Source organism: Carcharhinus amblyrhynchos, unplaced genomic scaffold (genome assembly GCF_965287045.1).
Source record: "Carcharhinus amblyrhynchos unplaced genomic scaffold, sCarAmb.v2.hapA scaffold_55, whole genome shotgun sequence".
In the NCBI taxonomy this organism is placed as follows: domain Eukaryota; kingdom Metazoa; phylum Chordata; class Chondrichthyes; order Carcharhiniformes; family Carcharhinidae; genus Carcharhinus; species Carcharhinus amblyrhynchos.
In genome coordinates this window covers 1,473,042-1,488,269 of record NW_027649796.1, presented here as the reverse complement: position 1 = coordinate 1,488,269, position 15,228 = coordinate 1,473,042, and the positions used below count along the sequence as shown (strand labels likewise).

At 45.8% G+C, this 15,228-nt stretch overlaps 1 protein-coding gene across 1 annotated transcript in view; it reads right to left on the bottom strand.

Moving 5' to 3' along the window:
• The window catches only part of LOC145337650 (NACHT, LRR and PYD domains-containing protein 3-like), a 179,019-nt gene that overhangs the window by 23,614 nt on the left and 140,177 nt on the right, over positions 1–15,228 (bottom strand). The window contains exon 8 of the mRNA XM_080182467.1: positions 1,264–3,001. Within this exon, the coding sequence (XP_080038593.1) occupies positions 1,264–3,001 (1,738 nt within the window). The remainder of the gene's footprint in view (positions 1–1,263; positions 3,002–15,228) is intronic.

The following is a 15,228-nucleotide window of genomic DNA, read 5'->3' as shown; positions in this document are numbered from 1 at the left end:
CCAGGCTGGAGGATGTCTGTAGTGAAGAAAAGTTCAGTATTGGAATCCTTACTTTTACTGATCTATATGAATGATCTCAGTGTTTGCAGTGTAGGGGAAAATTTCAAAATGTGTTGGTCACAGAAATCTTTGCAGCATCGGAAACTGTGAGGAGGGGAGCTTGGGACTGAAAAACAGACCATGGTGGAATGTACAGATAGGTGGCAGATTAAGTTCAATGCAGAGACGTGAGAGGTGAGACTTTCAGGAAACATGTACATGAGGAAGCAATATAAAATAATCGGTAGAATTGTTAACGGATTGCAGGATCAGAGGGACTGGACGTATATGTACATCGATCATTGCAGTTAGCAGGGTAAGTGTAGGTAGCAGTTAATAAAGAATACAGAATCTTGGGCTTTACTATAATGAAATAGTTTCTGTTTGTGGGCATCAGATAATAATTCATGAGTTTAACTTTAATTTGTGTTTCTGTGATTGTGAGCTCAGAAAGGGCCAAAACTTTAATTTCACTTCATGTTAAATAAAGCTGCCTGCCTGGTTTCACTTTAAACTGTCCCTGCAATTTAATTTAATGTTTTCAACATTGTAAGAGTTATAGAGGGTAAAAAATGGTTTCTTATATTCAGAGACCCACAATGCATGACAGAAGCAATACGGTGTTCACAGAGGCTGCCAGGAGAGGCAGGGCAATGCAGGGATTCAGAAAGCAACCCTAACTGAGGATGTCACCAGTGATCACGTGACTTATAAAGGGACATTGTCCCAATATAACACACACCTACTGTAATACATAACAGAGGGAGAGAAACTAATTTCTGTACAGCATAATCAGATGGTTTCTGTTGGGAGAGGGAAAAATCCTTTTTCAGATTTTGGAGGGAGGTCTTTACAGCTCTAATTACTTAAAATCCATCCCAATAATGTTTTTATTCATTCAAGGAATGTGGGCATCGCTGGTTTTGCCAACATTTATTGCCCATGCCTATTTGCCTACAAGAATCTGCCTTCTTGAAATGATGTAGTTTTATCAGAGAATCATAGATTTATTACAGGTTCAGAATGAGGCCAATCGGCCCATCATGTCTGCTTCTGCTCTTATATGAGCATTATTACTTTGCACCATTCTCCCACACTTTCTCTGTGACCATTGGACATTGTTTCTCTCTTGACTTCCTCGAATGAACATGCCTCTGTTTTATTAGATCAAAGGGAATGGCTTCTCAATGAAAATATTCGCTATGAGACCAAACAAACAGTTACCTCAACTCCTGACACTTGTGCAGAACGGGTCCCAGCCGCTGGAGCTCTTCACACTGAATGTGGCATCGCTGTAGATCGAGGTGTTTTATTGTATCACAGAGTCCAATGACATGAGACAGGACTGCACAGTCAATCGGGGTCAGTCGCAATCCACTAAATGAAAGTCTTTCCATAGATCCCACTGTGTTCTGAGCCAGTGCTCTATTCTGAGAGTCAAACAGGTAGTGGAATGTGTTCAGGAGGTTCCTTTTCCCAGTTTCAGTCTCTGTGTTTCCAATCTGCCCTTCAACCTTCTCCTTCACCCAGTCAATCACTCGGCAGGTTGTTTGATGAAGAAATTTACCCAGAAACTCTTCCAGGGGTCGAGCTGATTGTGGGGAGGAGAGACCAGCAACAAAACGGAGAAATATCTCAAATCGCCCATCTTCCTCACTGTGAGCTTCACTGAGGAGTTTCCCGATCTCCCCGGGATCTGGAGTCAGGAATTGTGTGAGTGCAGATACAAACTCTTGGATGGTGAGGTGTGGGAATGTATAAACCACACTCTGGGCAGAATCATCTCTCGCTAAAAGTTCCATCAGGAATCCAGACAGGAACTGGGAAGGTTGTAGACTGTACTCAATCAAATCTGCATTTCTAAACACAATCTTCTTCTCGGAGACTCCTGTGTAGGCCATCTCACCAAGCTTCAGTAACACATCACGGGGGTTTTCAATCTCTCGGCCATGGTTTTTCAGAATGTTGTAAATATAGTAGGAATATAGTTGGGTGATGGTCTTGGGAACTTGCTGCTGCTTCCTGTCTCTTTGTGTAAAGAAGGGACCCAGTGACAGAGCGAGGATCCAGCAGTAGGAAGGGTTGTAACACATGGTGTACAGGATCTCGTTCTCCTCCACGTGTTTGAAAACAGCTGCTGCCACCGTCTGATCTTCAAAAAACTTGTTGAAATATTCCTTCCGTTCATCACCAACAAATCCCAGGATTTCAGCCCAGACACTGATCTCAGCCTTTTCTAATAAATGTAATGCAGTGGGGCGGCTGGTCACTAGCACTGAACATCCTGGGAGCAGCTTGTGCTGTATTAAACTGTACACAATGTCAGACACTTCACACCGGAATTCGGGATCTGTGCACGTGGACTGAGGTTCTGTATTTCTCCGATTGTCGGCAAAATCAATCGTGTCCTTGAATTCATCCAAACCATCGAATATAAACAGCAACCCCTCTGGGTTCTTCCAGAGCTCTCCCAGAATATTCCCAAAGTAAGGATATTGATCCAATATCAGTTTCCTCAGGTTTATTCTACAGTTAATAGTGTTCAAATCCTGGAATTTAAAACTGAAGACAAATTGAAAGTGTGGGTATATTTTCCCAGTGGCCCAGTCATAAACAATCTTTTGTACCATTGTTGTTTTTCCAATTCCCGGGACTCCGCTCGCTGCTGCTGAATTCCCAGATTTGGATTTTCTCTGGGAAAAGCTGCTCTGGAACAATTGATCAGTTCGGATTTTTTCCAGTTCCTTCCGGAGATGTTTCTCTCTCCATTCTTCATGGTCTCGGCCTCTTGCCAGCAGTTCATGTTCGACAAGTGTCCAATCTCGAACATCAGAAATAACCGTTAGCTCAGTATATCGATCAACCAGCTGGAAAATCTTAACCTTCTCCTTTATGAGGATAGTGTTTACTCTCAGTGTTTCAGTTTGTACCCGGAGTGTCTCCTTGTGTTTCTGTTGGAGATCTTCAATGAGAACACAGAGGAATGTTAGCTGCATTAAAACACCATCTTTGCTGAATTGTTAGACTTACTTTGCAGTGTGAGTCAAGGTTTGTGCAGGAATTGAAATTAATAGGCAACAATTTTCAATTAAAGTTTCAGAGTGTGACTTAACTTTAATATTTCCATAACTTGTTGATTTTATAAAGGTGATGTTTTCTCTCTGACGGTTAATGCTTTCCAACCTGCCCTTAATGTAGATACCTAAAAAAGAGGGAGAGAGGAAGACACTTGGACCAACAGTCAGCAGCACCTAGAGAAGAGGTGTTTTTGTGGACCTGGCGAAAGGGTTCGACTCAGTGGGGCACAAGCTACTTATAAAGTCACTGCAACAAACCAAACTGCCAAAGGCCTTTGTAGGCCATTCAGAACCTCTACACTGGCAACACAACTGTGGTTGAGGGCAACAAGTCCAAGACCGCACCAATAAACATTGAGAGGGGTGTCAAGCAGGGAGACCCGCTCTCTCCAATACTGTTTAACATCGCACTTGGAGTATTGTGTACAGTTCTGGTCCCCACATTATAGGAAGGATGTGGAGGCATTGGAGAGGGTGCAGAGGAGGTTTACCAGGATGCTGCCTGGTATGGTGGGGAGGTCCTATGACGAGAGACTGAGGGATTTGGGGTTGTTTTCGTTGGAAAGAAGGCGGCTAAGAGGAGAACGTAAGAAATAGGAGCAGGAGGTTTAGATAGGGTGGACAGTGATAGCGTTTTTCCTCGGATGGAGAAAGCTAGCACGAGGGGACATAGCTTTAAATTAAGGTGTGGTAGTTATAGGACGGATGTCAGAGGTAGGTTCTTTACCCAGAGGGTGGTGGGGGAATGGAATGCCCTGCCTGCTGCAGTTGTAGATGCGCCTAGTTTGGGGGCATTTAAGAGATCCGTGGATAGGTTTATGGATGGAAAGGGATTGGTTTAGGTTAGAGGGTCATTGCTTTTCTCTTAATTGGTCGGCGCAACATCGTGGGCCGAAGGGCCTGTTCTGCGCTGTTCTATGTTCTATGATCTATAAGAGACTGAGAGGAGAACATTGGAACAGACACAGACAGCCAACAACACCTAGAGGAGAGTGCGAGAGGAGAACACTGGGTCACCGGGGCAGATAGTCAGCAGCACCTAGAGAACAGTGTGAGAGGAGGACACTGGGACAGACAGTCAAAAGCATCAAGAGAAATTTGAATGTAGAGCAAAGAATGCAGTAGAAATTTGAACACTAGCTTGGAGTTTGGAGATGCTGTGGTAACGTCAGGATTCAAAAGTGGTGCGGGGCCAGGGGAAGCAGATAATTGGGTAAGTATTATTGGGTAAGTTTTCATTGGGTCTATCACTTACAGTTTGTAAAGTATTTATTTTGTGGTTTATCATTTGTCTGTGCCATTGTGCAGGAACGAGGAACCAAGAAGAGCTGTAGAATAATTGCAATTATTTAAATATAAATATCATTCAAAAGGTAAAGGGCTAGGACATGGCAGGAGATCTCAGAGCTGTGGTATGCTCCTTGTGTTCCACATGGGAAGCCCACGTGTGCAGCAAGTGTCTCCAGCTGCAACTCCTTGTTTCAGAGCTGGAGGGTGGCTGGGACACTATGGAGCATCCACAAGGCAGGAAGTATTGAGAATGACAGATATAGACAGATGGTGACACTGCAGGCTAAATCACAATAATCAGGAAGGGAATGGGTGACAACCAGACAGAGCAGGAGTATAGGCAGGCAGTGCAAGAATCTCCTGTAGCCATTCCCCTGCAAATCAGGTATACCGCTTTGGAAATGATCTCTTAGGGGGAAGCAGGAACAGCCAAATCTGTTGCACCATGGTTGGCACTGCTGTATAGAGGAGAGAAAAAAAGTGTGGGAATGTAATTGCTATAGGCGACTCAATTGTAAGTGAAATAGATCGGCCCTTCTGTGGCCACAGACACAATTCCTGGATGATATGTTGCCTTCCTGGCTCGAGAGTCAAAAAGTGTTTCACGGACAAGTTAAAAAAGACAGTAAGGGGAATAAGAAAAGTGCTAGGCAGCTAAATCAGCTGCCAAAATCAAACAGGGCCACAGTGAAGAAAATAATGGGAATGGGACAACTGAGAAATTGACAAAAATACTATGTGCTTTAACGCAGTGCAAATTTGCAATGAAGTGGATGAATTAATCATGCGAATAGATGCAAACAGGTGTGATGTAGTCGGGAATAAGCAGACATGACTACAGGGTGACAAGCGATGGGACATCCAGTGGTGTTCACTGTCTTGAAAGGATAGTCAAAAAGGAAAAAGTGGTAGAGTTATTTTGCTGGTTAAAGAGGAAATTAGCTAAATTAGAAGGTAGGATATTAGCTCTGATGATGTGTAATCCACACGGGTAGTGCTGAAAAGGCTCAGAGGTTACAAAAGGTTAACATGGATAAGTGTGGGGTCATTGGAGGCAGTTCAGAGGAGGTTCATTAGATTGATTCCAGAGATGAGGGGTTTGTCGTATGAAGAGAGATTGAACAGTTTAGGCCCAGACCCTCTGGAATTGAGAAGAATGAGGGGAGATCAAATTCAGGTATTCAAGATGGTGAAAGGGATGGATAAAGTGGACATGGTGCTTCCATGTGATGCTTCCGCTGGTGGGGCATTCTTGGACAAGAGGCCATAGAACATAGAACATTACAGCGCAGAACAGGCCCTTCGGCCCTTGATGTTGCGCCGACCAGTGGAACCAATCTAATGACCCTCTAACCTAAACTATTCCAATGTTATCCATATGTCTATCCACTGACCATTTGAACGCCCTTAAAGTTGGCGAGTCCACAACTGCTGCAGGCAGGGCATTCCACGACCTTACTGCCCTCTGAGTAAAGAACCTACCTCTGACATCCGTCCTATAATTACCACCCCTTAATTTAAAGCTATGCCCCCTCGTGTTAGCCATCACCATCCGAGGTAAAAGGCTCTCGCTGTCCACCCTATCTAACCCTCTGGTCATCTTGTTTGCCTCAATCAGGTCCCCTCATAACTTTCTTCTCTCCAACGAAAATAACCTCAAGTCCCTCATAAGACCTTCCTCATAAGACCTTCCTACCATACCAGGCAACATCCTGGTAAACCTCCTCTGCACCCTTTCCAATGCCTCCACATCTTTCTTATAATGCAGCGACCAGAACAGTACGCACGGGAACACACCATCTGAAGGTCCCCTCCAAGCTGTATATCTGACTTGGAATTATATCCTTACAGGAGGTCGTGCCTTACGAATCTAGTGGAATTTTTTGAAGAGGTGACAAAAACGGTTGACGAAGGACAAGCCGTTGATGTCGTCTATATGGATTTCAGTAAGGCGTTTGACAAGGTCCCTCATGGTAGGCTGATAGAAAAGGTGAAGGCTCATGGGATACAAGGCCAGGTATGTAGATGGGTGGAGAACTGGCTTGGGAGGAGGAGACAGCGAGTAGTAGTGGAAGGCTCCTTTTCCAATTGGAGGTCTGTCACCAGTGGTGTGCCGCAGGGCTCGGTACTAGGACCTCTTCTGTTTGTGGTATATATTAATGACTTGGAAGAGGGGGTAGGTGGTGTGATCAGCAAATTTGCTGATGACACTAAGATGGTTGGATTGGCGGGTACTGAGGAGCAGTGCCTGGCAATGCAACAGGACATAGACAGGCTGGTAGATTGGGCAGATAGATGGCAAATGGAATTTAATCCGGAGAAATGCGAGGTGATGCACTTTGGCCGGAATAATGTGGAGGGGAGTTATACGATAAAAGGTAGAACTATCCGGAGTATAGATACGCAGAGAGACCTGGGGGTGCAAGTGCACAAGTCCTTGAAGGTGTCGGCGCAGGTGCAGAATGTGATGAGGAAAGCGTATGGTATGTTAGCCTTCATAGGAAGAGGTATAGAATATAAGAGTAGGAGTCTGATGTTGCAGTTGTATAGAACGTTGGTTAGGCCTCACTTGGAGTACTGCGTCCAGTTCTGGTCGCCGTACTACCGGAAGGATGTAGAGATCCTGGAGAGAGTGCAGAGGAGATTTACCAGGATGCTGCCTGGTATGGAAGGGCTGTCTTACGAGGAAAGATTGAATGAACTTGGGCTGTTTTCCCTTGAGAGACGTCGGCTGAGGGGGGATCTAATAGAGGTTTATAAGATTATGAAGGGGATAGATAGAGTAAATGGTGGTAAGCTTTTTCCGCTATTAGAAATGGATAGAACGAGGGGTCACGGGCTTAGGGTGAGGGGGCCTAGGTATAGGACAAATATTAGAGGGCAGTTTTTCACGCAAAGGGTAGTGGGGGTGTGGAATGCACTGCCGAGTAAGGTGGTGGAAGCAGGCACGCTAGGGTTGTTTAAGAGTCACTTAGACAGCCACATGAGCGGGCTACATATAGGGGGATATAGTAGGCCTTACTAAACACTGTAGGCTTGGGAATATGTTTTGCCTCAGGGATGTTAGTCTTTGCCTGTTTAATAATGAATTTTTTGTCTCCACAGGCATTTAAGTCCAGCAAGGGGCATGCATGCGGCAGGTTGTAGTGGGCTGCTCTTGGACGTTGCTTCAGGAGTTGCCTATTGCTTCATGTCGTTAGTGTGCTTAAACTGGACCATCTCGAGGGCAACATGACAGCTCAGAGACTATCTCTGTTACTGTGCGGACACATGGATTTGGGCCTGTGCCTGTGGGAGTTTGCACGTTCTCCCCGTGGTTGCGTGGGTTTCCTCCGGGTGCTCCGGTTTCCTCCCACATCCCCAAAGATGTGCTTTTAGGCTGATTGATTGGGTACTAAATTGTCCCTAAATTGGACCTCCCTGATCCTCGCACATTAGGCGTAGACTAAAATCATGAATAGGTCACTGAGACAGTGGGACGGCGGCGCGGGCTCGTTGGGCCGAAGGGCCTGTTTCCCGTGCTGTGTTGTTCTTTGTTCTTTATATCCTGCCTCACTCCCTATTACTTGGTCAAACTCCTTTTCCAATACACAGCGAGTGTCCCTGCACCACATGGACTGCAGCAGTTCGAGGTAGTGGCAGTGAATCACCACCTTTCAAGGGAAGATAAGATGGGTAATAATTGCTGGCCTCATCAACCAGACTCAGATCCCTATAATGAATCCGAAAAAACATGCGTCACTTACTTTGCGGACAACTCAGTGGTACAGTGACAAGCACTGCTGCCTCTCAGTGCCAGGGTACTGAGCAAACTGCAGGAACTATGGACTGTCAAATCTCCTGATGGACTACACCCCAGGACCTTAAAGCGTAGGCTAATGAGGTAGGATATGTGTTGCTGTTAATTTCCTACAACTCCCTAGCTTCTGGAAAGGTTCCATCAGGCTGAAGAACCAGTAAATGTAACCTGTGTATTCAATAAGAGATAGAAGCAGAAGACAGGAATCTATAGGCCAGCTAGTTTGACACCTGTCATGGGTAAGTTGTGCAAATCGATCATTAAAAAGATTGTAGCCGGGTACTTGAAAAACTCAAGGAAATTTGAAACATTCAGTATGGTTTTGTACAAAGGAAGTTATGTTGAACTGATTTATTGGCATTCTTTGAAGGAGTAATGTGTTCTGTAGATAAAACAGAGCCTGCAGACATACTGCACTTGGATTTCCAGAGGCCATTTGCTCAGGGATCATGTCACTTTTTGCAGAAAGTAAAAGCTCACAGTTTAGGGGGTTACATATTAGTATTGACAGAAGATTGGCTGAATATTTATGAATGGGTGTTTTTCTGATTGACAGGATGGGACAAGTGGAGTCCTGCAGGGGTCTGTTCTGGGACCTCAACTTGTTACAATTTAGATCATGCAATGAATGAACGGAAGGCATCAGGGCTAAATTTACAGAAGACACAGAGATTGGTAGGAAAGTATGTTGTGAAGGATTTTCCTGCCATGCTCGCCCCAATGCTGGAAAATCCTGCCCGAGGTTAATGGACCTTTGCATGGTCCATGTCCCGCCTGTTACAATTCCTGTGGCAGGCAGGATGGGAAAATTCCACCAAAGGTTGAGCATAGTTGAGTGAGTGGGTAACATCTGGCAGATGGAGTATTATGTGGGAAAATGCGGAGGAAGGATAAGAAAGCAGAGTATTATTAAACAGGAGAATGGTTGCAAAGTTCAGAGCTGCAGACATGAGTCACATGGAGTTAAAATGTAGGTGCAGCAAGTAATGAAGCCCAATGGAATGTTATCCTTCATTACAAAGGGAATTTAACTCCAAAAGGATATTATGCCTCAGCTGTACAGGGAATTGGTAAGACCACATCTCAAATAATACATGCAGTTTTAGGGATCATTATTTAAAGAAAGGATGTAATTGCATTGGAAGCGATTCAGAAGAGGTGATTCCCAGAATGATCGGGTTGTCTGAAGAAGAAAGGTTGCATAAGCTGGGATTGTATCCCCCAGAGTTCAGAAACGTGAGCATTAACTTAACTGAAGTATTTAAGATCCTGAACAATATTTACAACAAAGACATGAAAAGGATTTTTAATTTTGTGGGTAAGTCCAGGAATAGGGGGCACTGTTTTAAAATCAGGATTTGCCTTTTTTAGGTCAAAGATTAAGAGTTTTTTTCTCTCTCTCTCTCAGAGCTGATGTGGCCCTCTGGAATTCTCGGCCTCTGAAGAGGTTGGAGGTGGTGGGCCATTACATACTTTAAATTGGAGGTGAATGAATTCTTGTTCTGCAAGCAGACCAAATGTTACTGAGGATAGATGGGAATGTGGGTTTCTAAACACTAATAGCTCAGTGACTTTATCCACCCGGCCCCGCTGCGTCTGCCCAGCACCATCCTTCAGCAGACTGTTCACTGATCCACCAATCATAGATCGCTTCTCTCCTTCATTAGCTGCTGATACTCTCACTAGTCGGCCTATCAGCAGCAAATGGAGGAGAGAAACAACATCTGAATTTGAAATGGAACTCAGCAGTTTGACACCAATGTGAAACTGGTCTCTGGGATCATGTAGAGGAGCTTTGCGGGTCACACCCAGCCCCTGGAACAACCCTTGGTTAAATCTGCTCTAGATGGTCACTCATTACAACTTTCTACTCAGTCCCTGTCCCGCTCCCTCTTCCTGTGTGAGCTGCAGACAGGATCGGAATGATATTTGTATTGTTTTGTGATCCTACCTGTGTCCATGCTAACACTTGTTGAAGATGTTGGATATTCTCCCCGTTTGAATCTTCAGCCATGATATTGACAGACGTTCCCTGATTCTGAGACTCTGTAATAAGGATAATATCAATGTCAGGGTCAGATGTAAATATGAAAATCAGAAGCAGAGCGTTAAGATCTTCACTGTGATGTAAGATATATTTCAGAATCTTACTTGTTGCTGTGATATCAGTAGTAGTGACAGCGGCACAGTGGTTCGCACTGCTGCCTCACAGCACCAGGGAAAGGAGCAGAGACAGACAGAGAGCAAATATTTCAGGGAAGGAGAGGAGAGAGAGAAAGAGAGAAAGACAGAGAACAAATCGTTCAGGGATGGAGGAGAGACAGAGAAAGTTGGAGAGTGGGAGTGGTGTGGGGGTGGGGGGTGGGTGGGGGGGTAGAGGGAGAGGGTAGAGGGGGGGAAATTTGGGTCACTGCATGGTCTGCACTCCAAAGATGTGCAGGATAGATTTATTGATAACCTGTGAACCGGTACAATTTACGGCTGCATGGACTCACAGTGCTCACAGCACCAGGGACCCGGTTCAACTCCTGCCTCGGGTGACTGTGTGGAGATTGCACATTCTCCCCGTGTCTGCATGGCTACCATCTTGCTCTTTGTGTATAAAAAAGCCTGTGTACGAGAGACAGACAGAGAGAGAGAGAGAGATTATAACACTGAGTATATCTGGGTGATTCCAGTCTGAAAACAGATCATTCACACTGAGCATATCTCTCTCCTCCTTCCCAGAACTATTTGGTCTCTTGCTCTCTCTGTCTTCCACTCTCTCTCTCCCTCTGTCTCTCTCTCTGTCTCTCATCATCCTTCCCTGAACCATTCAAGCGCACTCTGTCACTCTCTCCTGCTCCCTTCCCCCGGCCCTCGACCTCCCCCCACCCTCTACTCCCCACCCCCCTCCTTTCCCTCTACCTTCCCTCCCTCACCCCCCACTCCCCACCCCCCACCCCCCACCCCCCACTCCCACTCCCACTCCCACTCTCCAGCTTTCTCTGTCTCTCCTCCTTTGTTCTCTTTGTCTTTCTCTGTCCCTTTCTCTCTCTCTGCTCCTTACCTGAACCATTTGCTCTCTCTCTCGCTCCTCCTTGACTAACCCATTTGCTCTCCCTTTACAAACCAAAACGTGACACGGTAGCACAGTGCTTCGCACTGCTGCTTCACAGTGCCAGGAGCCCAAGAATCCCGGCTGGGGTTACTGTTTGTGTGGATTTTGCATGTTCTCAACATGTCACCTCGAGGTGCTCCCTTAGACTGTGGTGACTGAGGGGATTTCATAGTAACTTCTTTACATTAATGTAAGCCTTACTTGTGACAAATGAATTAACTTTAACCTTATATACTCAGTGTTGATGCTGCCTGTATTTAGACTAGAATCACCCAGATATATTCAGTGTTATAAGGCTGTTTCTATTCAGATTAGAGTCACCCAGATATCCTCAGTATTGATGGTCTGTATTCAGAATGGAATCACCCAGATTTTCTCAGTGCTGAGACTGTTTCTCACTGTTATTCAGTCACCATTTCCTCTTGCGCACGCTGTGACAGAATGCCAGACATGCACATTGCGTGATCCTGTGCCTCATTTCCAGTTTGATTCTGCACATGCTCATTGCTGTACCTGCACATGCGAGAGGCCTAAGGGAGGAATTACACTGCCCCCTCCTCGTATCCATGGAGCCAGATGTCAGTCAGCTGTCCCTAGCCAATAGAGAGCTCAGCCTCATTATTGTCACTGATTGGGAGAAAGAAACTCAGTAAATTTGATTTATTATTGTTGCATGTATGAACATACAGTGAAAAGTATTGTTTCTTGTGCAAGATACAGACAAAGCATACCATTCATAGAGAAGGAAACGAGAGAGTTCAGAATGTAATGTGACACTCATAACTATTTTTGAGAAAGAAGAGAGAGAATAGTGCAGGGAGAGAGGCAGAGAAAGAACGCAAAGGGTTCAAGGACAGAGAGAGAGAGTAAATGGTTCAGGGAGGGAGGGTAGTGAGGGTGCAAATGCTTCAGGTGTGGAGAAAGAACAAATGAAAATTAATCCAAGATGGTGCCAGAGTGTGGAAACCTCTTGTGAGCTGTGCCCAGCATACTCTCTAATTCGAGATTTCACTCTCGTTTTATGCTTCTAAAACTCTCATTCCTTTAAACTCTCTATCAGGCTTTTGAATCAAACTGTATCATATTAAATTGATCTTTCTCTGCACCCTAACAATGACTATAACACGGCACTCTCCACTTTCCTTCTCTCTGAATGGTATGCTTTGTCCATAAAGCATGCAGGAATACTTCTCACTGTAGATTAAAACATGTGACAATAATAAATTAAATGGTTCAGGGAGGGAGGAGAGAGAGCAAATCAGGTGGCATGGTGGCAAGTGGTTCGCACTGCTGCTTCACTGTGCCAGGGATCCAGATTCGATTCCTGGCTTGGGTGACTGTACGTGACTCCCCACGTTCTCCCATCTGTGTGTGGGTTTCCTCTGGGTGCCCAGTTTCTTCTTATAGTCTGAAAGACATTCTGGTTATGTGCATTGGCCGTGCTAAATTCACCCTCAGTGTAACCAAACAGGTGCCTGAGTGAGGTGACTGGGGCATGTTCACAGTAACTTCATTGCAGTGTTAATGTAAGCCTATTTTTGAGACTAATAAATAAACTTTAAACAGAAGTGGGTGATTCAGAAGTGTTCTGGAATTCAACATGATCACAGCATTATGATTCCATGTGATATTGTCATCTGATAAATCTCGTCCAGAGATGGAACACGGCTTCACATATTTGCATAACATTTTGGCGAATTGACAAGATCTGGAGAGTAAGGTCACCGCCTGCCTGAATACCTGGACAGGACTGTTTTGAGTGCCGTCTCACAGGGTGCGAATTCTCATCATAAACCAGCTGATTGCCTTGATGCTGTGGATTTTAGTAAGGCGTTCGATAAGGTTCACCATGGTAGGCTTCTGCAGAAAATGCAGATGTATGGGATTGTGGGTAATCTAGGAAGTTGGATCAGGAATTGGCTATCAGATAGGAGACAGAGGGTGGTGGTGGATGGTAAATATTCATCATGGAGTGCAGTTACGAGTGGTGTGCCTCAGGGATCTGTTTTGGGGCCACTGTTGTTTGTAATTTTTATTAATGATCTGGATGAGGGTATAGTTGGGTGGATTAGTAAATTTGCTGATGACACCAAAGTTGGAGGTGTGGTAGATTGTGAGGAAGGGTGTCATAGTCTGCAGGGAGACTTAGATAGGTTGCAGAGCTGGGCCGAGAGGTGGCGGATGGAATTTAATGCGGAGAAGTGTGAGGTAATTCACTTTGGTAGGAGCAACAGATGTGTCGAGTATAGGGCTAACGGGAGGACTTTGAATAGTGTGGATGAACAGAGGGATCTAGGTGTGTGTGTACATAGATCCCTGAAAGTTGGGAATCAAGTAGATAAGGTTGTCAAGAAGGCGTACGGTGTCTTGGCGTTTATTGGTAGGGGGATTGAATTTAGGAGTCGCAGTGTAATGTTGCAACTGTACACTGCTCTAGTGCGGCCGCACTTGGAGTACTGTGTGCAGTTCTGGTCCCCGCATTACAAGAAGGATGTGGAGGCGTTGGAGAGGGTGCAGAGGAGGTTTACTAGGATGTTGCCTGGTATGGTGGGGAGGTCCTATGAGGAGAGACTGAGGGATCTAGGGTTGTTTTCGTTGGGAAGAAGGCGGCTAAGAGGGGATCTTATTGAAACATATAAGATGATTAGAGGTTTAGATAGGGTGGATAGTGATAGCCTTTTTCCTCGGATGGAGAAAGCTAGCACGAGGGGGCATGACTTTAAATTAAGGGGGGGTAGCTACAGGACGGATGTCAGGGGTAGGTTCTTTACCCAGCGGGTGGTGAGGGATTGGAATGCCCTGCCTGCTGCAGTTGTAGATGCGTCTAGTTTGGGGGCGTTTAAGAGATCTCTGGATAGGTTTATGGACGAAAAGGGATTGGTATAGGCTAGTGGGTCATTGTTTTTGTAACTGGTCGGCGCAACATCGTGGGCCGAAGGGCCTGTTCGGCGCTGTAATGTTCTATGTTCTATGTTCTATGTTCTATGTACCGGCTAGTCATTTCAACCCCTCCCCACCTTTGTCACAAAGATCCAGAGAACGCTCGTAGGAATCTTCTGGGAGAAAAGACTGCACTGGGTCACTGCTGTGGTTGAGTCTCCCACTTAGGGAGGGTGAGCAGGCGCTGGTGTGTCTTCACAATCAGGTGGCGACCTTCCACTTTCAGACACTGCAGGGAAACCTCACTTTGAACCCCCTCCTGGATGGTGTGCCCTGGCGATGTATTTCTTCCACCAGGTGCATGGCCTGAACTGTGACATGCAGCTCCTGTTCACAGACCTGAGCAGCCTTCGTGGCTCCTTTCCAGTGTTGCCCATCTTTTACAAGGAGCTTCTGAAAGTCTGGGTCATGGTCACCTTGTTCCACATCTTTCTCCCGTCTGGAGTAGTGGCTATCGTTCGGGAGTTGCTCCTCAGGAATCTTCTCCTCCACCAATACCATTTCAGGTGGCTGGCAGAGAGGAAGGCTGTTGCTGCTGGGTTCCAGGGTCTGGGATGTACTGTGTGGTGATAGAGTGGGCTGGATGTCACTATGAGCTAGCTGAGTATGCAGCAGCGGAGGTTCAGCTCATGGCCAAGTCATCTCTGACCTTCAGGTTTGGGAACGACGGTTCTATGTCACACATGCGGTGGGATCCTGTCTAATCATACAACACGCTCGGATGGAATTTCACATTGGCCCTAAGCTCAGATCCCACTTCCTGGATCTGGCACCCCATAGTTTGATCTGCCTTGTGGAAATGCTCCTGTATGGGCTGCTGCTGCACACCTTCCACTCTCGTGTCCTCGCCCATCGCCCAGACATTCCTTGGAGTGCTTTGATGCTGTCCTGCGGCAGAGGTTCCCAATGGAGGTCCCGCAACAAATGGATCATCTTCCAATACTCTGGGATCTGGGTGGAGACTCATGCTCGTTCAATGCAAC